General features: G+C 30.2%; 6 protein-coding genes across 14 annotated transcripts; 2 read left to right on the forward strand and 4 right to left on the reverse strand.

The window, feature by feature from the left end:
• Positions 1–346: 346 nt before the first annotated feature.
• Positions 347–3370, reverse strand: LOC136782734 (tRNA (guanine(10)-N2)-methyltransferase homolog). 5 transcript variants are annotated; one of them, XM_066742364.1, is made up of 8 exons: positions 3192–3370; positions 2983–3045; positions 2582–2827; positions 2379–2513; positions 2057–2320; positions 1843–1981; positions 1605–1780; positions 347–1519 (listed from the first exon to the last, which is right to left on the reverse strand). In XM_066742364.1, exons 1-8 carry the CDS (start codon positions 3255–3257, stop codon positions 1463–1465), a joined length of 1146 nt encoding a protein of 381 aa, XP_066598461.1. In that variant the 5' UTR covers positions 3258–3370; the 3' UTR covers positions 347–1462. The 5 variants fall into 5 exon arrangements, with proteins under 5 accessions (XP_066598461.1, XP_066598460.1, XP_066598462.1 ...); XM_066742363.1 differs by having other exon boundaries at positions 348–1519; positions 1582–1780; positions 3192–3369; XM_066742366.1 differs by having other exon boundaries at positions 1382–1519; positions 1601–1780.
• Positions 3371–3539: 169 nt separating this feature from the next.
• su(f) (cleavage stimulation factor subunit su(f)) lies at positions 3540–9473 on the reverse strand. The gene is made up of 13 exons (XM_066742351.1): positions 9335–9473; positions 8920–9111; positions 8808–8840; positions 6805–6902; positions 6563–6716; positions 6248–6481; positions 5772–6155; positions 5450–5696; positions 5085–5154; positions 4903–4999; positions 4567–4822; positions 4340–4474; positions 3540–4264 (listed from the first exon to the last, which is right to left on the reverse strand). Exons 1-13 carry the CDS (start codon positions 9356–9358, stop codon positions 4050–4052), a joined length of 2139 nt encoding a protein of 712 aa, XP_066598448.1. The 5' UTR covers positions 9359–9473; the 3' UTR covers positions 3540–4049.
• A 1076-nt stretch (positions 9474–10549) lies between these two features.
• Pgk (phosphoglycerate kinase) lies at positions 10550–12923 on the reverse strand. 4 transcript variants are annotated; one of them, XM_066742403.1, is made up of 6 exons: positions 12806–12923; positions 12313–12431; positions 11858–12206; positions 11443–11781; positions 11138–11357; positions 10550–11064 (listed from the first exon to the last, which is right to left on the reverse strand). In XM_066742403.1, exons 2-6 carry the CDS (start codon positions 12372–12374, stop codon positions 10787–10789), a joined length of 1248 nt encoding a protein of 415 aa, XP_066598500.1. In that variant the 5' UTR covers positions 12375–12431; positions 12806–12923; the 3' UTR covers positions 10550–10786. The 4 variants fall into 4 exon arrangements, with proteins under 4 accessions (XP_066598500.1, XP_066598499.1, XP_066598498.1 ...); XM_066742402.1 differs by having other exon boundaries at positions 12785–12895; XM_066742401.1 differs by having other exon boundaries at positions 12825–12884.
• A 798-nt stretch (positions 12924–13721) lies between these two features.
• On the forward strand, positions 13722–18103 carry LOC136782751 (probable RNA-binding protein 19). Of its 2 annotated transcripts, XM_066742399.1 has the most exons (17): positions 13722–13864; positions 14009–14065; positions 14143–14347; positions 14456–14652; positions 14736–14969; positions 15065–15338; positions 15412–15624; positions 15695–15889; positions 15981–16120; positions 16204–16329; positions 16386–16521; positions 16615–16958; positions 17029–17231; positions 17306–17422; positions 17502–17607; positions 17683–17806; positions 17888–18103. In XM_066742399.1, the coding sequence occupies exons 2-17, from the start codon at positions 14030–14032 to the stop codon at positions 17956–17958; spliced, it is 2721 nt and encodes a 906-aa protein (XP_066598496.1). In that variant the 5' UTR covers positions 13722–13864; positions 14009–14029; the 3' UTR covers positions 17959–18103. The 2 variants fall into 2 exon arrangements, with proteins under 2 accessions (XP_066598496.1, XP_066598497.1); XM_066742400.1 differs by lacking the exon at positions 13722–13864 and having other exon boundaries at positions 13952–14065; positions 15984–16120.
• A 135-nt stretch (positions 18104–18238) lies between these two features.
• endos (alpha-endosulfine) lies at positions 18239–19879 on the reverse strand. Its single transcript, XM_066742406.1, has 3 exons — positions 19423–19879; positions 19212–19331; positions 18239–19111 (listed from the first exon to the last, which is right to left on the reverse strand). The coding sequence occupies exons 1-3, from the start codon at positions 19462–19464 to the stop codon at positions 18941–18943; spliced, it is 333 nt and encodes a 110-aa protein (XP_066598503.1). The 5' UTR covers positions 19465–19879; the 3' UTR covers positions 18239–18940.
• Positions 19880–20007: 128 nt separating this feature from the next.
• abs (ATP-dependent RNA helicase abstrakt) lies at positions 20008–23752 on the forward strand. The gene is made up of 10 exons (XM_066742681.1): positions 20008–20201; positions 20277–20547; positions 20621–20966; positions 21798–21931; positions 22190–22346; positions 22416–22578; positions 22654–22954; positions 23018–23167; positions 23254–23436; positions 23525–23752. The coding sequence occupies exons 1-10, from the start codon at positions 20172–20174 to the stop codon at positions 23659–23661; spliced, it is 1872 nt and encodes a 623-aa protein (XP_066598778.1). The 5' UTR covers positions 20008–20171; the 3' UTR covers positions 23662–23752.
• Positions 23753–23920: the final 168 nt, after the last annotated feature.

The raw sequence follows: 23920 nt of genomic DNA on the forward strand, positions 1-23920 counted from the left end.
AACACCAGCGCCGCCTACCGGTAGGGATTGCCTCGGGACCTGGCATGAGCAATCTCCCGTTTCATCTCTGCAAATACAACTCAATTTCAGTGATATAGTCGAACCGACCAGCCCGGTGGCTTTTTATAGTCGATAAATTAAATATTTATAAGAAACAATTAATTAAGTCCGTTTTTTAACCTACTGGTAAAATTTATCTGTTTGCAAAAATCACATACTGTAGTAAACTATTCGATTCCCAACTTTACTAAATGGATAAATTTACCAAAACGTTTACCAAAAAATGGAAAAACTAGTCTTTATTCATTTGAGATAAATAAAAAAATTATTAAATTGAAACAATTTTTTTATTAATTTATACAATTTGTTTTTAATACAAACTGGTTGTGACCATAAAGTTCTTAGTGCAATTGAGCAGACCTACAGGAAATAAAATTTGGCTGCTGACGCATTGAAGAGATAAAAAAAAACTTATTCATTCTTGCGTCTGTCCTTTTCGGCAAACTCAAGTTGGCCTAGAAGGATTTTAGAGTAAGGGACAGTCCCAATCCCGAATTGAGGGCTAGTCGGACTAAAAAATGATACTTTCTGACATATGAACTATATGATTTTTGTCGGACTAACCGTCAAGTTAGGCTTAGCATTCCTTATTCCGAGGACCAATGCCACCAAGGGGTAATTCCAAATTACACTTATGCGCACATAAAATGTTTAAATTTTATGATAAACATGACATAACCTGTATATTCTATAGAATTCATGCATAATTCGGAATGCAGTCCAAACCTAGCTTACGGTTTAGCCAGCTTAAAGTGGTATAATTCCTGTTACATGAACTGTACTAATTTTAACTGGCTAGTCATAAGCTAGACTTGTTAACTTGGCTCTTAATAGTTGTATTTAGTAAAAAAGCAGATATGGATTTGCTACTGAAATAACGAGGTATGATTAGCCATAGAGGTAGGGTTTCTTCAGATCGACCAATCATATTAAGTATTTCAGTGGCAGCTCCGGAGCTATTTCCACTGATTGCAACCAGTGTTTCCGTCAAATTTCGACAATGAAAGGTTCAATTAAGTATATAATATTTTTAACCTATCATAGCCGAATTTGACCAAAATCTGCCGAAGACAACCAAATGCTTATTTTTTTTATTGTTTCACAGAGTACTTTGCGCACGTATGTTTACCAACATATAGCGTCATATGGTAAATTAGTTTTACTTTTTCTTGCACAGTGGCGTCAACTACTAGACTTCAATAATTGACAATATTGCCGTTTGTCACTTTTTGCTGCTTAGGACTCCTCTTAATACAGAATTCAATTTCTGTATGAGCAAACTCTTCAGTTCAGCAAAGACACACATTCAATTAGCTAATAGATTTTTTATACCTCTGGCTCCTTGATCTTTACATAAGTTAAAAGTCGACGGCTAGTATAATTACTGAGGGTTTGCTCGCAATTAGCTAGAATTTGTAAGCAAGGGTGAGAGGGTAACTGATCTTCTGAATATTGATCTCTAAAAAATAAAAAGTAGTATTGACAGTTTTTAAAATATTAATAAATAACTTTTAAAGCTACCTGAAAAATGGAAACCAACATACTAGTCTACCATTTAACTTCAAATGTCTCGCAGAAAAGATTAATAAATCTTTAAATATTTGTGGTAGCTCATAATTAATTTTTGATGGAATATGCACAGACATCTGTTTTGCATCAACTATTAAATTCTTTTTAGTTGTTCCTATTCGCTCAGTTGATTCTCTAATTCCATAAGGTGCTACATTCAATAGTTTAAGAAGTTCTTAAAAATATATATAATTTTTATTTTGTTTTACTTACGATCAGTAATAATAGCATCTACTCGAAAATTAGAATGCCACATAGGCCGAGAAAAATCAGACACAAGAACATCAAGGTGGTAGGAAGTTAGTTCATACTGATTCATATTTGCAATGATACTATCATCTTTACCTCGTACCTATTAATATAAATAGTACATTTACATACAAAAAATATATTTTAAAACCACTTTCTTTAGTAGAAAATGCCATACTTTTTGTGTTATCCGAGTTGGTCTTGTACGACCATGTAGCATAAGAAAGTCAATATCTGTTCCCAATGTATAGCCTCCAAAATAAGCTGCTGCAACTAATAGAGAGCCACTGCCAACGAAAGGATCCAAAACTAAATCACTACTTTTAACATTAGCTTGATTAGCCATTATAATGGATAACTGTGCATCCATAGATGTATTTCCAATAAAATTTCTATTTTTTAATGACAACTTTTGTATCAATTCTCTTTGTCCATTTGCAACCTAAGAAAAAAGATACATTTGTTTAATGCAATGACTACAAGTAATTAAAACAGCTCACCAGTCTACCAAAAAAATACATATATGGTTCATCAGGAATATTATTTGGTTTCAGACCATAAAATTCAATATAGCACAAAGTAGTATCAGGATTTTTTAATTTGACTGGTCCTTCTAATGGTAAATAACTAAAAGACTGTTTTATTATTAATCATGTAGCTGAAAAAATTTATTTTTATATACTAACAGTCATTTTATACTTACTTCAATTTTCTTTATTTTTTCAGCTTGAGAAAAATGTTTACAAAATGTTTCAATAGATACTTTAAATGATTTATCCTTAGTTATATGCTTTCTTATTTTTTCTAAAGGATATAATCTTAAACCATTATGTAAATCTTGCAATTTTTCACTGCTAGCCCATAATTCAAGGCAAAAACGTAATGAAACTGCTCGATTTGCCACTTTCTTGATAGCATCTTCAGAAGTTGCTGTAACTAACCAATAAGGCTGTAACAAAGCATAGCAGTTTTAAATAAATTACAATTTAACACCTGTTAATGTAGTGAAAGTGGTGGCTATGATATTAAAATGACCAAACTTTTGGTAATTTTAATATCGTTATGAATAGTTTTGCCACATGGGTAGTTATCACTATTTCTTACATAATCTTTCTGTGCATTTATTTGTATATTTATATTATACATCTCAAGTATTGAATTTATTTCCTGGAAAAAATGAATACATTGTATTAATCTCTTAAAAATTGATAATGAAAAATAATCAAGAAAAGCAATAAAAATTGAAAACTGCATAAAATCAATTTAAAGTTTTGTTTTAAATGTATAATGAATTATAAACTCAAATTACTAACCGCTCTTCTAAAATCCAAATGCTCGTGAGCAAACCAAAATAAATAAACGATTGGCTTTTCAGACATGTTTTATTTAAAAAAAAGAATAAAAATTCTCCTGATGTTCATAAATAAAACTTGAGTTAAAGCCGCTGAAGCCTACACGCTTAGCAGCAGCGTTGCCAATAGTAGACAGCACAATCAGCACACTCAGCATTTGAGCTACAGTGTTACAGACTACAGAGTTGGTATTACCGTACACGGTAGGAAACAGCCCCCTGACGGCCCTGACCTGGAGGCTGGAAGGCAGTGCCCGCCGGCCGCCGCCCGCAGTAGTTCTCTTGTACTTCGAAATTTCGAACTCGGAAGGGAGTGAAGGAAGAGACGTCTGCCGGTAGTACCAAACAGAAGTGTGCATATCCAGCTTAATATTTCGTATTGTACGAAAATGTTCTTTCGAAAAGGGTTCTTGGAGTAAAATGAAAAGTCGATGAACATTTATTTTAGCAGTATTTATTATGTTTTGTACAAATCAGTAAGAATAATGCTCAATTTCAAGTACTATATTAATTTTATGAAAGATGGGCAAACTATAATACAGCGATCAAATAACTAAATCCATCGGATTAAATTTTTATACATCAAAAATTAAGCAGATATCAAATATTTTGTACAAAATAGCAATAGCAAAATATGTGCATAGCACTAAAATGTTTGTGCACAATTGCACTTGAATTCAAAATGGTCGTCTTTTACGAAAAGTTATCCTTATTCATATCCCTAAACTTCGCTTAAAGATTAAAAAACTAAATTGCAAAAATATATGAATATTGTAGAATAGAAATCCAAATTTAATTTTACAAAATTCTTTAATCAAGTTTATTTAACGCGCTTCTGTTGTCTTTGACGATAAATATCATTAGCGGGAGGTGGAGGAAGGTCCTCTTCTTCGCTATCATCACCAGCTAATCGCGACCTTCGTCTCTTGGGACCTAAACCTGTGCCATCGTTACTTTCATCCACTATCCAGTGTACAGATTTTGCCAAATCAAATAATTTTGTATCACAGCCATTATCAGCAATTGGTAACGGCGCTAAAATTACAATGTTTTTTTTATTAAGAATAACATAATTAAATAAATTTATTAAATTGGACATAATGCGAATACCTTGTTCTGGCAGTTGTATTCGGCTGAAAACATCCATCAATAAATCAACGGATACAAATGGACCTCTGAAGCAACCTGGTGGAGGTAAGATGGTACATAATTGTGCAGCTGCTGGTGGCAATGGAAATGAACCGCCTAAAAACATTTCACAATTCATCGGTTACAGAATTTTCGGATTGTAAATAGGAGACAAAATAATCAAAAAAGAAATGAATGAATTTATTTACCAGGCACAGGGTGCTCGCCAGGTAAAGGATTAACTTTTGGTTTATATGGAATCATCTGCGATAAATCTGGTCTTGGTAGTGATGCAATGGCATCTTCAGGATCAGGTGCACGCGCAATCACAGCAGAACTTCTGGTTATACTAGAAACTTCCATGTATCCGATAGAACGCAACTCCATCGGGGTACACGGATATAAATCCAAAAATTTATATCTGTCTACTAATTGCGCAGTCTCTTTCCCTTCAAACTCTTTAATCTATTAAAGAGAATTTAATTTAAATATTAAAAACATCAAAAAAATAATTTAACAGTAGCCTTATCATTAATTGCTAAAACCTTTTCTAATACAGCACTACGCCTCTTTTCAACTTTAACAATACTGGCTAAGTCGCCAATATTTGACTCAAATTCTAGAAAACGGTTCCAAATATCACTGTAATGAAAATAAAATAAGTATAGAGGTAATACTTTATAATGTTATTTTAATAAATTAATATTATAATTACTAATTGGCTTACACTGATTTCTCGGGTTCTAAACTACCGGATGATAAAACTCTTTCAAATAAAACTCTTGTATTATTGTCCTCTGTAAGCGAAAATTAAGTTCAAATTATATTGATAATTGGTGATTATACAGGATCCGTCAGATAAAACGACTAATTTCATGTACATAAAAGTCTATTTATCCTCATAACTAGATAGCTATAGACTTTTTATATAAAGGCTTTCTGGATGCAAATTGAAAAACACTTCAAGGTCTTGTACAAAAAATTGATACCTCTTACAGCTATAAAGTAAAATTTAATGTGTATAGATTGGGTCAATATATATTTAGACATTTTATTTGGCGGACCGTAATGAGAAGGTTCTTTAAGTTTTACCATTTAAATGTGATAAGTAGTCAATATAGCATAAAATATAGTCAGGGTTATCACCGAATTTTTTAAGACCCAGTTCAAATATTCGGAATGCAATATTTTTATCTTTAGTGCAATAGTACTCCATTAATGCTGCCGCTACGTAAACGTGGTGTTTACATCTTGCATCTTCTCGAGCTCGCTTAAAAACAGTTCGAGCTGATTTGATACCTTCCGCCCTTCTAGCAAATTTCATGTATTGCACAAAAGCCTAACAGTTAATGGATATAAAATAAGTTTCATAAGTTTAATAATATTACAATATATTATTTACTCAAATACAAACCAATGTAGGATCAATATCAGGTATGTCTAAAAATTTTTGATAAATTTGGTGGACTTTCTCATATTTTACTCGACCTTCTTCAAAATCTGCATGAGCAAAATAAAGTAGCATGTTCTTTGATAATAGAGTATTTGTTGCTCTTTCGAACATGGTTGCAGCTTCATCACTTAAATTTTTAGCAGCATTAACATCTCCTTTTTCGGTCAAAATTTTAGAACTAAGCTCTAAAAAGTGGGCAGCTTGATGCCATACAGCTGGATGATGTCCTAGACAAAGTAAACATTGCTCAATAGCAAACATGACTCTTCGAGCTACCAAAGAAGTGTCCTCGGTTCTTAAAGGATTACTCCTCTCCCAGGCTATATACTTTTTCCAGAGCTCAACCTACATTAATGAAAAAACATAATAATTTGAGCTACAACTTTAACTTTCGTTCATAGAAACACTTTTCTTATAGAAAACGAATAGCCTATTACCTGCTTTACTTCTTCCGGATGACCGGTAGGAGGTACACTAGGTGCACTGCGATTTAATCCTCTCGTCACAGCTTCCAATTCCTTTGCTACTCTCCTCGCGTTCATATAATCTCTTGATCTTTCAATTGCCATTTTTTCAGCAATTATTGGGTTTATGTTTTGTTCAAATGCCATGTAATCTTTCCACAATTGTTCCATATTTATCATGGGATTGATTACTCCACGTTGATAAACCTTATAATAATGTTTTAGGCGATACAAGTTAGAATAAAAAAAAAACGATGAACATAAATATTATTAATACAGTCAATTTACCTTACGGACAGCACTAATTTTTTGATTCTCGGCATACGATCCTACAGCTTCTACACTTTTTAGAAACATAACATAGTCATTCCAAATACTGTAAGAGTGAATATCCATTCCTATCTTTTCTAGTGCAAAATCATAAGCTTGTGCCATTTTTTCCCTATAAAAAAAAATTTATTATTATTTCAGTATTCCATAGGTATAATTTTAAGAATTATACAACCATTGTAAAATAATAATAAACCTACTTATATGTAGCAAGACTTGCTTTGGTTTCTTTGACATAAGATAGGTAAAGTTTCCATAATTCAATATTTAAGATTTTCATGAGGCACCTTTGGAAAAGCTGTTAGACAAAAGAAAAATTTTATAGGTGTGCAAAAATCTAAGAAGAAGGATATCTCCTATATTATGCTCCAATCAATTATGAAAAAATTTCATATTAGCCTCCTTACTTACCCAAAAAGGCAAGTGATAGTATTTATTTACTTCATAACACATACTTGATTAATATACATAAAAGGCACAATCAAACAAGAAAGTTTGGTTTTATTAATCATTAAAAAAAAATTTTACTATTAATTAGGATAAAAATAATTCTCCAATGTATTAAATAAGGAATATTTTATTATATAAATTATTGTTCACTGATATTTGAAAAGATTATTGAAAAAGTTTTATTTAAACAACACAAATAAAGCCCTAGTATATATAACAAGAGTATATATTTATTTCTCTCTACAAACAAGGGCAATTATTCATTTTGAATGCCTACTGGGGATCTGGAAATGAATGATCCCAAAACATTACAAAAAAATTAGACGCTGCGAAGCAACATATGGTGACAAAAAAAGTAAAAGAAATTAATTTGATCTTTTAATGCAGTTAATTAATTAATAGAGAAATTCTTTATCACCTTATGCTACCTCTAGAGAGTTCTCGCAATATTTGAGAATTGGCAAGACATTCTCAAAATTTTGCAAGGGGGAAGGAAAACTGGTGATTTGATAATTATAAAAATATTTAATAAATTTGACTGATCATGAATGAAAGTTTTTTTAATGAATATTATTTATTTTCAATATTTATTTACTGTATACTATGAGATCAAGATGTCAAAATATATTTTTGGGAAGGAATTCAAGGCTGTAACATTCGGAAAGTTGGCTTCTTAAGATATACTACGAAACAATATTATTTGTATTTTTTTTATTTGAAAGATATATTTCTATATATATATATATATAGGGTGATTAGTTTTAATCACAACAGGCAGTTACCTCAAAATTTGTCAAAAATATGACACCCAATGTTTTAAAAATATGGTTTAGTTGTTAAGGGAAACATAAGATGATATCATTAGTTTGAGTGAACTTATGCTTTATATTGTATATTCTTAAGGTTTATCTCAAGAGTTTAAAAAAAAACTGATTAAATTTATTATTTCATCTAGTCACACACACATTCACTACTATTTCAATATGAAATTATATGTAAGTAAAATTTTATTTGAAGTGGTATGCAACCACTAGGCATACACATGAATAATTGCTCTGCAACTTACAATTTTTAATTACACAGTGAATAACTGAATAAAACGTGAAATTAATATAATTTAATAAAGCTCTTGGAATAAACTGTAAGGAATACACAATAAAAAACACAAGGTTCCATTTAAAGGAATTTAGAGGACCTTCATATTACTTTTAAAGTATATTAAAGATCAAACCAATGATATCATTTTATGTCCCTTTTAAAGTCTAAATACTTTTTTTTTAAATCATTTGTTATTTTTTTCATAAATTTCAAGATAATTTCTTGTTTAGATTAGAATGAATCATCCTGTACATGTATATATATAAATGAATTTACATCTTTTCTCTCACAGAAGAAAACAACTTCCCAAATGCATTAACAAATCAGTTATTAATCAATGAAATAATAGTTTTATGGTGAAAAAAATATATTTATTCACCTCATATAAAGTACTATTTGCTCAAATTCACATATGGTAATAATTGGATTCTAAAGGTTAGTAATATCCTGGTATTCTTAAAATATAACATAGAAAGATTGAATTCTTAGAAAATTGTTCAAGTAAGATTCTTTTATTTAATAAATTAAGTATTTATTATAAATAAATATTTATAAGATTGTTCTTAATTGAACAACTTTAAATGTATAATTAATCCAAAGATTTAATAGTATTTGGATTAAATGTTTTGGGCACAGATAATTAGATTGAACATACCTTTTCTACTTTCTCAAAGTTGCGCATTTTCATCTGAAATTATTAATGTATTTTTTACTTAAATATTTTTTTATATAAGTATAAGTAAAAAGTAGTTTCTATTAAATTTTACCTCCTGCTCAATATATATCTTCCAATATCTTCCTGCAGAAGGAAAAACTGTAACAAGTTTTTCAAATACTGGTCTTACTTCTGTGACAGGTCTGTTTTGTGCTTCCCTTATAAGAATGCTCCATGCTTCTAAGTCATAAGGGGACTCATCTATAGTTTTTTGAGCATGCTGCAGCTTTTCATTACCCCAATCCTAAAGAATGTTCAGTAAAGAATAAACTACAAAATAATCACCAACAGATACCAAGATAAATATCAATAAGATGTCATTTTTAACAAGACTAATTTATTAATAATGAATTAAATTTGTCTCAAAGTTTTGTATGAATATTGTATATTTATATGGCTCTTTGATAGTAAATTGAGGTTAAGTCAAGTAATAAAATGGATATTTATGATTAACAAGCAATACTTACAAACTCCATTTGATCTTCAGTCATGATAGCTTCTTTGATATACACTAATCTGTATACAGAGATTAGAAGGGAGATGGCCAGCGACAACTCTCTCCTCAGTTCCTCACCTCACTTCCTCAGCAGGCGGGCATCACACCGAGTCACCGAATCACACGATTCACGAATCACGATCACGGTTACCTCCCCCTTGTTTCAAAGGATTCTGGGAAAAGTTTAAGTATCGATTGTACTGCACCTATCGGGAAAAAGCCCGAACTACAAAACTGTTTGAATTTAAATGATAAAAGTAAGAGGTCAGAGTTGCATAATGAATTATTTTTTGGTTTTCATTTCTAATTTAATATCTATATTTGTTGTAGCTCTTAAAATAAAACATTTTCAAATATATAGTATTATGAATGTGACAGAAATTTAATAAAGTTTTTGCTAATGTTCCTGTAAATAACCTTTTGATTTTTTTAAAAGCTCCTATTCAATTTTGAAGGTACGTTCCATTTAAACCTATACAACGCTTAAAATATAGCTAGTATGTAAGAGCGCAGCCAAAAGACGCCGAAGTGCGATATAAATGTCAAAATGCAAATACCATTCTTATTTACGCACTTTTTCTCACTATTCAATTCTATAATACTTTATAACCATAACCTGTATGTTTATAAAATAGTTTCAGCACAATGATTGGTTCATTTTGAATAAAAAGTTAATAATCTTAAGTAAATCGACGTTCACGATTATCTCCCAAATGACCTCGCAAAGTCGGACCAGCAGCTATATTATATTGTATGCCCAACATGTCCAACATTCCTTTCGAACGAAACAAACTTCGTCTAAAACATTGTTTGTTACAGAGTTTAATTTTGAGATAACTGTGTGTAGGTTTTAAAATGGACAGGATAATGTAACTACATTTAAACATTAACTATACAATTACAATCACTTGATTAAAATAAATATATAGATCATAATCGTTCATTTTAAAATTTTAAAGGAATATAAATTGTACACCCAACACCAAAATATTGACCGAAAGAACTGACTCCAGTATATATAAAATAGTAAGCTCAAAATTATAATTATATGTCGGTAGCGACAGTATTTTACGGTGGTTAGATGAATTCTTTAGAAATTTTAAATCGCTTAATTATTACTGCAGTAATTGCAAATTCAAATGAAAATAATATTGAGCAGGAAAATTAATTTAAAAGAAGTAACAAATTTAATGATCATAGATGTTTAATGTAAATTTTGTACATTACCAGAACAGCACATAAAGAATACTTAATATAAAGTAAAATACTAGTTTTAAATAATCTTATTTATGAAAACCTTTATTATACTAGTATCGTACTATCTTGAAGTAGTCTAAATTTCATTAAAGATATTCCAATCTCTTTGTAATAAATCATAACCAATTACTTGCAATAATTTTAATAAATATCAGTTTTATTATTTTTAAGAAGATGATAATGCTGCTACTCCAGGCAAAACTTTACCCTCAAGAAGTTCTAGACTTGCACCGCCACCAGTACTGACATGGCTTACTTTGTCTTCGGTTTTCCATTTAGCTGCACATGTAGCAGTATCACCACCCCCAATAATTGTAATTGCACCATTTACAGTGGCTTCAACAACATTGTCCATTAATGCTTTTGTACCTTTACTAAAGTTCTCAAATTCAAATACTCCAGCTGGTCCATTCCAGACTATTACCTTTGCTCTTTTAATAGGCTCTAAAGTATCATAAACAACATATTTCATACAAAGTTATAAAATTATTGTAATTGATATAATTACTCTACTAACCTGCAAATAATTCTCTGGACTTTGGTCCAACATCAAGGCCCATCCAACCATCAGGAATTCCAGTAGCTAAATCGGCTGAGCCAACAGCAGCATTTTCAGCAAACTTGTCAGCTGTGACAAAGTCTACAGGTAAGTGAATCTGTACATTATTTTTCTGTGCTTTGGCTAATAAATCATTCACAATTTTTGATCCCTCTTCATCAAACAAAGAATTTCCAATCTAAAATTAAAGTAAATGTGACATTTTGATTTCATTGAAATATTTGCTTAAGTAATGGCTTTAGTTTAACATGAAAACAGCTTACTTTTAAGCCTTTAGAAACCTTAAGGAATGTGTAAGCCATTCCACCACCAATGATCATCTCATTAACTTTGTCTAATAAATTATTAATCAATTGGATTTTGTCAGCAATTTTAGCACCTCCAAGAATGGCCAAAAATGGTTTTTGTGGGTTATCCAAAGCTTTGGCAAAATATTCAAGTTCTTTTTTCAACAAAAATCCACTGGCTCTAATATCAAATCCATCTCCCATCATAGAGCTATGAGCACGATGAGCTGTACCAAATGCGTCATTTATATATACATCTCCTAATTTTCTCAGAGATGCCCGAAATTCTGTAACTTTATCTTTATCCGCTTTTATCTGAAATAAAATGTATCACAATTTTTATTATTTATCATAAATATTTATTTAAATATAAATGCACATTATATATTACTTTTTGACCATCAGGCCCTACACCTTTGCCTTCCTCCTCAACATGGAATCTTAGATTTTCTAATAAGATGATGGATCCTGGTGCAGGATTTGTACAAGCAGCTTCTACTGTTGGTCCTACACAATCATCCAAAAACTGAATATTTTTTCCAAGAAGAGTCTTCAGCTCATCTGCCACTGGTTTTAGTGTATATTTTGGATTTTTCTGTCCATCAGGCCTTCCCAAATGGGACATTAAAATCACAGATTTTGCTTTGTTATTCAAAGCATATTTTACTGTATCCAAAGCAGCAACAATTCTTTGATTATTTGTGATTTTGCCATCCTTCAAAGGTACATTAAAATCGACTCTAAGAAAATCATAAGAAAATAATGAATTAAAACAATAAAATTGATAAATAGGAAGTTGACATATAAAATGGCTTTTTAATTTGTAAGGATTAAATCAGTAGGTACCTTATCAGAACCCTTTTGTCAGCAATATTAACTTTGTCAATACTAAGTTTGTTTAATGCCATTTTTGAGCTTGATGAATTTATTCTTTTTAACCGGACTAAACGATAAATTGGTAAAAGCTGTAAATAAGAAAAAATCAATAATTTCTAATAAACAAAATAGCAACTACTACAAGATGAAGGTAGCAGAAGGTTTTCAGAACTTTTTAACAAATCAAAGTCAACTCAAGGTCATCGTAGACAGCAGTAGACAGCGACCTCTTAAGGGTCAATTGGGTCAATTCGACCAAGTCTGACTATACTCTGACTTAAAGTAGTATAGTTCAGGTGACGGGAACTATGAATATGTATGTATACTATATACCACTTAAGGTCAGACTTGTGTGTGAGCAAGGCAAACCTATTACCTAACTTCGTCGCTTGATCGGATTAGCCCTAATAAGAATCTACACATATTCGACAAAACAAAAAACCTTCATATTTTTGAAACTGACACTCGTGCGTTCAAGTTACAATGGGTTTTGTCGTCTGCAATTTTACATGCAAAATGATAAACATTTTACATATACTGTGGGGCTTTTCAATCAAATGCAATCTGGAATGGAATGGAGCTCTAAGAAATCACAGCTGAGAGAGAGAGAAAATTTCGACAATGACTAAACTGTGATTGGTCCATTTTTATCTTAATACATACATATGTATGCACTTATATAAGCGATTAAGCGACTTAAGTTTGGCTTAAGTCAAGGGGAGGACCTCCGTGAAATTGGCCCCCCGACTATTGAAGTTTTAATTTCTAAATAATTCATATCGTTTGAGAGTTAATAGTTTTTTTAAAAAATAAAAATGAAAATTGAGCGTTAAGTTAGCTCTTACTTTATTATTTTTCATTAATATTAACTTTTAATGAGCCTAATCGATAGAGAATCGTTTGAGAGAAAGAATATATTCAGTTTTTCGTTTGAGAGTACATAGATTTTATAAAAAATTAAAAATAAAATTGCAAGTCACACATTTTGGCGGTATATAAAAGCGAACAGCATGGTTCAATTGGCAGAAATGCAATTTTATTTTTATGAAATCTATACACTCTCAAACGAAAAACTAGATATATTTTCTTCTCTCAAACGATTCTCTATCGATCAGGCTCTTTAAAACTTAATATTGATGAAAAATAATAAAGTGGGAGCTAACTTGATGCTCTATTTTCGCTTTTATTTTTTAAGAAAACTATTAACTCTCAAACGTTAATCTTGAACTCTCAAACTTTCTTAAACGATTCTCAAACGATATATGAAATATTTAATAGAATTTAAAAATTCAATAGTCGGGAGGGTCGGGAGGCCAACTTCACAGAGGTGGACAGTGTGTATATACTGGGTGCTTTCCAGTTAGACTGAAAATCGACACAGTCAGACACAATCGGATACAAATGTACATTTTGGGTGACATGCAATGTACCATTTGTGTCCGATTAGTCTGACTGTGTCGAATTTCAAGCTAACAGGAAAGCAGCCACTGTGTATGTATGTATACAAAAACATATACTTAAGGTTTGTTCATATTGCTTGCACTTTTCATTAAAAATGTATATTGTATGTCACGCGAAATATACATTTTTAGTGAAATGTGCAGAAAATGCAAACGACACGAACAAAGCTTTAAATGTGATTAAATATGAAACTTGTTTTTTAAAGAACAAAAAATTTAATGCAGAAATGTCTCGCTTAATTGTTAAAAATTTACCGAAAACCGTATGTAAATAGTAATTAACTATATTAAAAATATAAAATACATATTAACAGCAAATTTTCTTTTACTCATATTTTAGGTTACAGATAAAAGATTAAGAGAAATTTTTAGTGAGAAAGGAATTGTAACCGATGTACAATTAAAATATACAAAAGATGGTAAATTTCGAAGGTTTGGATTCATTGGGTTTAAGACAGAGGAGGAAGCAAAAACAGCAAAGGAGTACTTTGATAAAACATGTGTTGATACAGCTAAGATATCCGTAGAACATTGTGCTAATTTAGGTTTGTATGTTATTTCTAAAATTAAACTAGTTGGTTTGTGATTAAATTTGTATAAACTATATAAACTATATTGTAGATAAGTCATTTAACTCTTTTTCCATCTTTCAGGAGATCCTTTGAAACCTAAATCTTGGAGCAAGTACGCAGCTGATAGCTCTCATAACGAAAGTAGTACAAAAAATTATGAAACTGAATTGAAACAAGCATCTAAAAGAGCAGAGTTTGTTGAAAAATCTATTGTAAATGTGAAAGAAAAGAAAAAGGATAAAAATGTTGGCAACGAAGTTAGACAAGCAATTGAAAGAGTAACTATATATTTTAAATAATGAGATTATATAAGGATACTGTAATGTCATTTATATGTACTAATATTGAATATGTTTATTAGCATAAAAATGATCCTTTATTTATGGAATTTCTTTCAAGCCATACATTTGCAAAGGAAATATCAAATGTATGGAAGAATGATGTTGATTTTTCCATTAATAATCAAATAGAAGAAACAGATAAAATTAAAGATAATGATTATAATGCAGAAAATGAATTGAAAAAGGATGACACCAAGTTAAAAGTTGAAATGAATGAAAATAAAATTGCAAATAAAACGTTAACTGATTTGGAGGTAAGTTTAATCTTACTTCTTAAGTACTTTTTCTATGTTTTACAAATAATTTCAATATTTTTTAATAAAATTTGAATTTTTTACTATTTTTTCAGTATATGGAAGAATTGAAAAAGAGGCAAGAAAATTCTAGTTCAGAAATTAAGTCTGACATGCCTAAAGTATTAGGCCATGGACCTTGTAAATTTTTCACAGTGAAAATACAAGGGTTAGGGTATAATCATAAGAAGAAACATGTCAAACATTTTTTCCAACCATTAAAGCCTAAATCAATACGACTTCCACCTAAAATTAAAGGAATAGCATTTGTAGGTTTTGAAACAGAACTACAAATGAGAAAGGCTTTATTAAAAAATAAAAGTTTCTTAGGTAAAGGTATTTTTAGATACTACTTTAAAGAAAAAAATTCTTGGTAAATGGTGTTATCAATTTATTTTTGTAGAAGGAAAACAACTTCTCATAACAAAATATGAAAATAAAAAAGAGGGGAGTGATACTGTACGCTCTGAGTTAAATAATATTAATATAAAATGGAAAGCACAGGAAGAAGCTTTAAAGGAAGAAGAAAGTATAGCAGAATCAGGAAGAATCTTTATTCGAAATCTTTCATACTCAACAACCGAAGATTGTGTTAGGAATTTATTTGAAAAATATGGTATTTTATTAATAGCTTTGTTCTTTAAGAATTTAATTTTTGCTGCTATAGTTTAATTTTTTTTAATTAGGTCTACTATCAGAAATAAATCTTCCCATTGATAAAATAACAAGAAAACCAAAAGGATTTGGTATAGTAACTTTTATGATGCCTGAGCATGCGGTACGAGCATATGCTGAATTAGACGGTACCACTTTAAATGGAAGAATGCTTCATCTTCTTCAAGGAAAATCGAAGTTTTCACCATCAGACCTTCTGGAACAAGGTCGAATTGATAATTCCAAATAACCATAATGTTCAGACTGAACATTAGTAAATTAGATAATAATACTTATTTTGTAATTTTTTTATCTTAGAAGGTCTAACTTTTAAACGAAAAAAGGATCTTAAAAGTAAAGCAACTTCAGGCTCATCTCACAATTGGAATAGTTTATTCCTTGGACAAAATGCTGTAGCTGAAGCAGTGGCTTCTACATACAATACAACTAAAGAAAAGGTATAGCTAGCATTTTTTAAATAAACATTTAATTAAAATGAAATTTGTACTTCTACATCATTAAAACATGTTCATGAAAAAAGGTTCTGGAAGATGGACACAATGGTTTAAGTGCAGCAGTTAAACTTGCTCTTGGAGAAACTCAATTGGTTCAAGAAACCAGAAACTTTTTAGAAGAAAATGGAGTTTGCTTGGATGCTTTTAATCAGGTAAATTTATTTTTATTAAGAAAAAGGATAAATATTGAAAATAATAATAAATTTAGCCACCTGAGAAACGTTCGAAAACAGTAATTCTAGTAAAGAATTTGCCTACTAACACTACTGTTGGAGAGTTACGAAAATTGTTTATTAAATTTGGTGAGCTGGGCCGAGTGGTAATGCCAAAATCTGGAATCACAGGTATGTATAGACTTAAATTAACTAACATAAATTCTTTGCCACATAAAATGATACATATTTGGAAATATTTTCATATTACTTTTAATGTTTTAGCTCTGGTGGAGTTTCTGGAACCATCTGAAGCTCGTCATGCTTTTACTAAATTAGCATACACACAATTTAAATACTTGCCATTATACTTAGAATGGGCACCTGAGAATGCATTTGTTTCCTCATTTAAACGTATTGAGAAAAATAGTTTAAATGAAAATACAAAAATAAATTATATTAAATCAGATGAAATAAGAAAAAAGGAGATAAATGAAGAGAAAGTCACAAATATTTTAAATGATGAAAGTAAAGACAAAGAAAGCGACGAAGACGATGAACCTGAACTTGACACAACATTATTTGTAAAAAATATCAACTTTTCCACGACTGAAGAAAAATTAAAAGAAGTAAGCCTATCTTTTACTAATTTTAGTAAAATCATTAACATAATTCTATTTAAAAATTTTTTGTTTTCAGTATTTTTCTAAATGTGGTGCTATACATTATGCTACTATCGCAATGAAAAAGGATACAAAAATACCAGGTGGTAAATTATCAATGGGCTATGGATTTGTAAGATATAAATATAAATCTGATGCAGAGCGCGCATTACGCACTCTGCAAATGACAGTGCTTGACGACAAAACTTTAGAGCTGAAACGCTCCGAGAGAATATTAGAGTATGAATTACATCCTGTTAATTTTTATTTATTGTACTTAAATTACTATTTCTATATTTTATGCTAAATTACAGAACTGACTTAAACATATCCAAAAAGATAGCTAAAGTTATGCCCCAAACTGGCACTAAGATTTTAGTTCGAAATGTACCTTTCCAAGCAACTGCAGAAGAAATCAAACATTTATTTAAGTGTGTATTTCGAATTGAGTAAATACTAAATTGTCATTTGATATTTTTTGAATATATACTATAACATTATTATTTTTAGAGCTTTTGGAGAATTGAAAGCTGTACGATTACCAAAGAAACTAGTAGGAGTTGAAAAACACAAAGGATTTGCTTTTGTAGAATATTACACAAAAAATGAAGCAAAGGTAGTTTCATTACATAAAATTAAATTTTCATAATATATAAAATATTTCTTTCTAAAATAAGAATTGTAATTTTAGAGAGCTTTCAAGGCATTGTGTCAAAGCACACATTTGTATGGACGAAGATTAGTACTTGAATGGGCTCAGACAGAAGAGGGTATTGATGAAATTAGGAAACGCACTGCTAAGCACTTTCAGCAGGGTAATTTATAAACTTACTTGTTTTGTCAAAGAAATTTGTATGGATGAAAAATCATTTTATATAAACAATTGTTATTTACAGACATATCAGAACCTAAAAGAAGCAAAAGAGGCATCTTAGATCCTGAGTCCGTTGGTTTAGATATAGAATAAGGAGCAACTTTAAACAAATTATCTTAGCTTTATCTAAAATATGGTACAATAATAAGGTGATAAATGCATAAGATTTAGCTAACAGACTACTGTAATAAATAATGTATATAAACTTAATTAAATAAAGATTATAAACAATATGTACTTAAATTTGATGGTACACAACATATTGTAAAATAAAGCCTACAGTTCTTTATATTTTTAAATCATTTGTTTAAAGATTGTAGTGTTAGGTGTGGAAATATGGTAATGAACATACGAAGATTTGATTAAAACAGTATTTAAATATGAATTACAATATATTACTAGCACAGTTTACACTAACAAATTAGCAGCTATGCTTATGATTTTGTATATTACAGATTTTCATGATTAACTGACACTGTAAGAAAATAGTCCTACTAAATGCATCACAGCAACTTTGGAAATGCAGATTTGCTTAATCTCTTAACTTCAATCACTATTGCATGTAAAAACAATGTTTTAATGACCCTTGTTAAACATAATTACATTTGGTCTTTTTCACTGTTTAAATTTGAAGGCTTTCAAACATAGCTTATAATACCCTCGCTTATTTTCATTTACAAATGTACTAATTACTTTTGAAATGACTTTCATGTGCATAGAAAAATATACTATATTAAATACTGCCAAATTAGGATTCAACTTAAATCACATAAAAAATTGACAAATATAAATAGATTTAAATGATGGCACATTGTATCTTGGTTAAAGAATGTTTCTAATAGAAGCTACATAACAAATTTGATATATTAAATAAGACAAACATAGCTGCTTATAATAATCATAAGTGTTCATTGAAATCAAAAGTGCTTACATACGCAAAATAAGTTTGGTACCTATTAGAAAAAAACCTTTAAAAATATTGAATTTGTTCTGCAATGCAACATCAAGATATTATAATGGCCAGTAGGGTTTAACCAAGAAACTATATGATGGAAAATATATAAAAACTTAAGTTTTACGAAGCTGTTGATGTATTAAATTTCTGTTGAATAATTGATGTCTTTCTTTGTGGAACAGTTTCAGGTGTAGGTATAGCATCACCAGTTGGTAAAACACCAGCTGGTTTAGGCTTTGCTGCTGATTTTTGTTTGGCCATTTGATAATCTCCAGAATCAAAATATTTTTGCTGAAAAAATTTTTATTAATATATTGGGTATATTTTTAATTTTATTTAGCCATACTTTCTTATAAATAAAACAAGTATATTTATTGACTTTAATAATTACCCCTTTAGCTAGTCTTTTTTGAAGAAATGCTGAATGACCACAAATTGGACGACCACTAGCACTTGGAAATTTTGCTTTGAGCTTTGCTTCCTCTAGTTTTTCAATATCATTAGAGGATAACTGGAATAAACATAATCATAATTAATACCATCAAAGACAAAATGTAACAATAACATGTCAGCAATATTAAGGGAAAATAAAAAGTACTTACTTCCTCAGTTTGGGCAGCTTCTGCTTTTTGAATGTCACTCATTTTTATTTTGTTTTTTAAACTATTTTATTTACAACTACAAAATATCCCTTAGTGAACCGTGTTACAAGTAGTACTTGCTGGTGTTTTGTTTATAAGCGCAAAAAGATTAGTTGTTTAATATACGAACTATACGACATAAACTAAAAACAATGTCGACTTTAGTATAAAGTTATAGAGAACTATACATATATTAACCAGGTATTAAATTGTGGTGTATAAATCGTGCAAATCAACATGAAACTAGCGTCACAAAAAATGTTTTATGTGTTTATCTCCAATGTTTCTCAGTTTCTCAGAAGTCTGCGTCTGCAATGCGTTTCAATACTTTCAATGGGTCTCATGAGCATTCCATGTTTCCATAGCCGTTATCGTAGCAATTTAACAAGTCCAAACTTGCGTTTCTGCGCATTAGCACTACCAAAGCTGATGCGCGGCGCCTCCCCCCGCCTCCCTCCCGCCAGTTTGACCTGCCGGCTGCCGCCGAGTGCTGCCCTCTTCGGCCTTTTCTATCAGCAGTTACTAGTTAGCAGAAACAAACTGGACTGGAAACGCTGGCTGGAAACTAGTGGAAACCTAGCTGGGAAAATGAAACATGCCGAAATGGAGAGCTTATTATTATCTTCTTGAAATGTATAGTAACTTCAGGACAGTAAGCTGCTACGAATTGTTTTTAAACGACAAGTGGTTTATTCATTTTTAATTACAAAATGCAACGAGAGAAAGATGTTCCTCGAAAGGTAATTTTTATTTTGGCTTTCTATTATTAAGCACATTGTACTAACCTAACATCTAATCATTGAAAATTTTTATAGAGGTACAGAAGAGAGGAAGAAGAGAACAATTCTTCTGAAGAAGATAAAGATTATGTACCATATGTACCAGTCAAGGAAAGGAAGAAACATCAAATGATTAAGCTTGGAAAATTAGGAGAGTTAAGAGAAGAAGGAACAAGTGGAACTATAGGAAAGAGTAGCAGTGAGAACGAAAGAGATGATGCTGATGAAGATGATGGACAAGTGTGGGGACGAAAATCTAATATATCTCTTCTAGATCAGCATACTGAATTAAAAAAATTAGCTGAAGGTATTTAATCAAAGATTTATCTCATTTTTATTTTTCTGAAATACTTTTGATTTTAAAAATATTGATATTGTAGCTAAAAAGGAAAGTGCTATGGAAAAGCAATTAAAGGAGGAAGAAAAGATTTTAGAAAGTGTGGCAGAAAATAAGGCTTTAATGGGTGTGGCAGAATTAGCAAAAGGTATACAATATGAGGATCCAATTAAGACAAGTTGGCATCCGCCAAGAAGTATACTTGCTCTTGGAGAAGCCAGGCATGAAAGAATCAGAAAAAAATTAAGAATTTTGGTAGAAGGAGATGATGTTCCACCTCCATTAAAAAGTTTTAAGGAAATGAAATTTCATAGAGGAATTTTAAATGCTTTAGAGCAAAAAGGGATCAGACAACCAACTCCAATTCAAGTACAAGGGATACCAACTGTGTATGTATTTTATTACTAATATGTATACTATTAGTCTAAACAAGATTTTAGAAAACTTTATGTAAAGATGAAATATCACAGGTAGATAAAATATTTCAGTTTTTTGAAATTATTTTACATTCTAATATATCAAGGATATTTTTAACAATACTTAGGACTGCAAGGCTTATTGAATTATTTCTTTTCCATTTTTTTTTTATTTTGTTAACTTTGAGTAGCATGAAATATCTAAATGTAGACAGTACCTAAAAAAATGACTTTACCAGAACTGTTACTAGTGGTGTTATTTGAAGATTAATGTGAATCTTTAGTTAGCACTGTTGTGACTTTTGGACTTTATTTTTATAGTACAGGCATTAGATTTAAAAAAATAAATGAAAGATAACAATGTAAATAATTATTAGTAGATTTTCAAAATGACTAATAAATTTAAAAAAGCGCCATTTTTAATAGAAATTGTTTATGTCCCACAAATACAATTTAATTCTTGAAGTTAGTCTTCAAATAATGCTATAATACTAATAAACCTTTCCAGTCTGTAATGACGTGTTAGGAATACCCTAAATATAAATAATCTATCACTTAATAGGCAATTATGAGTGGATTTCAATAGGAGATGTAGTGAGAGAATTTCTGATTTTCTAAAGTTTAAATAAATGATAGATGCAATAACAAACAACTTGTAGATATGTATCTATTTTATTAACTGTATATTGTTACAATCCCAATATTAATCATTCTTATAAAGAAAAATAGTTTAGCTTGGAATTGTTTTCAATATTTTTAGTTATATTAAAATTGCAAAATAAATAATAATTAAATTATTTTTAGGTTATCTGGACGTGATATGATTGGCATAGCTTTTACAGGTAGTGGAAAAACACTAGTTTTTGTTCTACCAATTATAATGTTTTGCCTAGAGCAAGAAGTAGCTATGCCATTTATTAGAAATGAGGGTCCATATGGTATGTTCAAATAGTTATACACTAATATAGGTGATCTACATAACTTTTAAAATAGTTATATTTTAGATACTTTTTAAATGTAACTATAATACTATATAAAAGATCGTGATATTTAGCTTAAAGAAACTTTCAAAGTAACAGCAATTTTTCTTATTCCTCCAAAACTACTGGTTTTAATAAGTAAATGGTCATTGTAATAAATTTAATTGTGTAGCTTATGTTGAAGCTTACGATAATTTGAGATTTTCCACTTTCAAGGTCTTATCATATGCCCATCTCGTGAATTGGCCAAACAAACATATGACATCATTCAGCATTATACAAATAATTTAAGACAAGTTGGCTGTCCTGAAATTCGTAGCTGTCTTGCTATTGGTGGCATTCCTGTATCAGAATCATTAGAAGTAATCAGCAAGTAGGTACACTATTTAATTTTCTTTTTTAACGTATTAAAATATATATATAATTGCAATATATTAATTAGGGGTGTACATATAATGGTTGCAACACCTGGACGTCTTATGGATATGTTGGATAAGAAAATGGTAAAACTTAGTGTTTGTCGATATCTATGTATGGATGAAGCTGATCGTATGATAGATATGGGCTTTGAAGAAGACGTGCGAACAATATTTTCATTCTTTCGGGTAATCGAAAAGCCTTGGTGAAATATTTCTTATCAGTGATATTATAGAAAGAATGAAACAATAATTTATTTATAGGGTCAACGTCAATCGCTGTTGTTTTCAGCTACAATGCCGAAAAAAATACAAAATTTTGCACGATCTGCTTTAGTAAAACCAGTTACAATTAATGTTGGTCGAGCTGGTGCGGCATCTATGAATGTCATTCAGGAAGTGGAGTATGTTAAGCAAGAAGCTAAAATAATTTATTTATTAGAATGCTTACAAAAGACGTCACCACCTGTACTGGTTTTTGCCGAAAAGAAGCAAGACGTAGATGCTATTCACGAATACTTACTCTTGAAGGGTTTACAAGTAGTAGCTATTCACGGGGGTAAAGGTACGTAAGAAAAAAAAACAGTTTCAGAAATAAAATTAATGCTTAACTTATCAAGCTTTTTAGATCAAGAAGAAAGATCACGATCTGTAGAAGCTTTTCGAACCGGTAAAAAAGATGTATTAGTAGCCACTGATGTAGCTTCTAAAGGACTGGATTTTTCTGAAGTGCAACATGTTATTAATTACGATATGCCAGACGACGTAGAGAATTATGGTATAATATATTTAATAAAAAATAATTCATAGATTTTATTTAAAAGTTATTATTGAATAATTTATACTAAATTTTATTTTTAACAGTACATCGTATTGGAAGAACTGGTCGCTCAGGCCGTACAGGTATAGCAACAACATTTATTAATAAAGCAAATGATGAATCTGTTTTACTGGATTTAAAGCATTTATTAATGGAGGCAAAACAAAAAGTTCCGCCGTTTCTACTAGAGTTATGTTCCGAGAACGAAAAATATTTAAATTTAGGAGGTAAGATCAACAATTATTGTGAATGTTACTTTGTCATTACGTTATTTTTATCCAAAAGTAACGTTTATAAACTTATTTTTTATTTTAGACGAGCGTGGTTGCAGTTATTGTGGTGGTCTTGGTCACAGAATTACAGAATGTCCAAAACTAGAAGCTATTCAAAACAAACAAGCATCTAATATTGGTCGTCGTGATTATTTGGCTAGTAATGCCGCTGACTATTAATGTGTATATGTTCTGGTTTAGAAATTAATATTTTTAGTAAGAAAATAACGAAAATATAAGTACTACTAATAAAAATTGTATATAGATAAAACATTGACTATGTTCTTTTAAAACTAAATATATGTGTCCATTGTCTTTTTAACAAGAATAGCATTGGTTTCTATTTAGAAAAGGTATAATTCTTTTCATGTCGGGAAATTCTCTTTATACCGAGTATAACTTTAATGTGCAATGAGAAGTAATATGGACATGGAAATAA

The sequence above is a fragment of the Prorops nasuta genome, unplaced genomic scaffold (genome assembly GCF_024137725.1).
Source record: "Prorops nasuta isolate Cenicafe-Biocafe unplaced genomic scaffold, Cenicafe_Pnas_1.2 PNAS00030, whole genome shotgun sequence".
In the NCBI taxonomy this organism is placed as follows: Eukaryota; Metazoa; Arthropoda; class Insecta; order Hymenoptera; family Bethylidae; genus Prorops; species Prorops nasuta.

Excerpts from the sequence above, each read along its gene's own strand:
- LOC136782734 (XM_066742363.1), bottom strand. The coding sequence starts at position 3,257 with ATGTCTGAAAAGCCAATCGTTTATTTATTTTGGTTTGCTCACGAGCAT. Across the intron at positions 2,828-2,982 it reads TAAATGCACAGAAAGATTAT|CCTTATTGGTTAGTTACAGC; the intron begins GTAAGAAATAGT and ends GCTTTGTTACAG. Across the intron at positions 1,781-1,842 it reads AGATGCTATTATTACTGATC|CACCTTATGGAATTAGAGAA; the intron begins GTAAGTAAAACA and ends TATTGAATGTAG.
- Pgk (XM_066742401.1), bottom strand. The coding sequence starts at position 12,869 with ATGTTTATCATTTTGCATGTAAAATTGCAGACGACAAAACCCATT. Across the intron at positions 12,432-12,824 it reads TGCAGACGACAAAACCCATT|CTTTTACCAATTTATCGTTT; the intron begins GTAACTTGAACG and ends TCTTATTTACAG. Across the intron at positions 11,358-11,442 it reads AGGTTTCTAAAGGCTTAAAA|ATTGGAAATTCTTTGTTTGA; the intron begins GTAAGCTGTTTT and ends CTTTAATTTTAG.
- LOC136782751 (XM_066742399.1), top strand. The coding sequence starts at position 14,030 with ATGTCTCGCTTAATTGTTAAAAATTTACCGAAAACC. Across the intron at positions 14,970-15,064 it reads AAACGTTAACTGATTTGGAG|TATATGGAAGAATTGAAAAA; the intron begins GTAAGTTTAATC and ends CTATTTTTTCAG. Across the intron at positions 15,339-15,411 it reads AAAAAATAAAAGTTTCTTAG|AAGGAAAACAACTTCTCATA; the intron begins GTAAAGGTATTT and ends TTATTTTTGTAG.
- endos (XM_066742406.1), bottom strand. The coding sequence starts at position 19,464 with ATGAGTGACATTCAAAAAGCAGAAGCTGCCCAAACTGAGGAA. Across the intron at positions 19,332-19,422 it reads AAGCTGCCCAAACTGAGGAA|TTATCCTCTAATGATATTGA; the intron begins GTAAGTACTTTT and ends TGTTTATTCCAG. Across the intron at positions 19,112-19,211 it reads AAAAAAGACTAGCTAAAGGG|CAAAAATATTTTGATTCTGG; the intron begins GTAATTATTAAA and ends AAATTTTTTCAG.
- abs (XM_066742681.1), top strand. The coding sequence starts at position 20,172 with ATGCAACGAGAGAAAGATGTTCCTCGAAAG. Across the intron at positions 20,202-20,276 it reads AGAAAGATGTTCCTCGAAAG|AGGTACAGAAGAGAGGAAGA; the intron begins GTAATTTTTATT and ends AAATTTTTATAG. Across the intron at positions 23,168-23,253 it reads AGACGACGTAGAGAATTATG|TACATCGTATTGGAAGAACT; the intron begins GTATAATATATT and ends TATTTTTAACAG.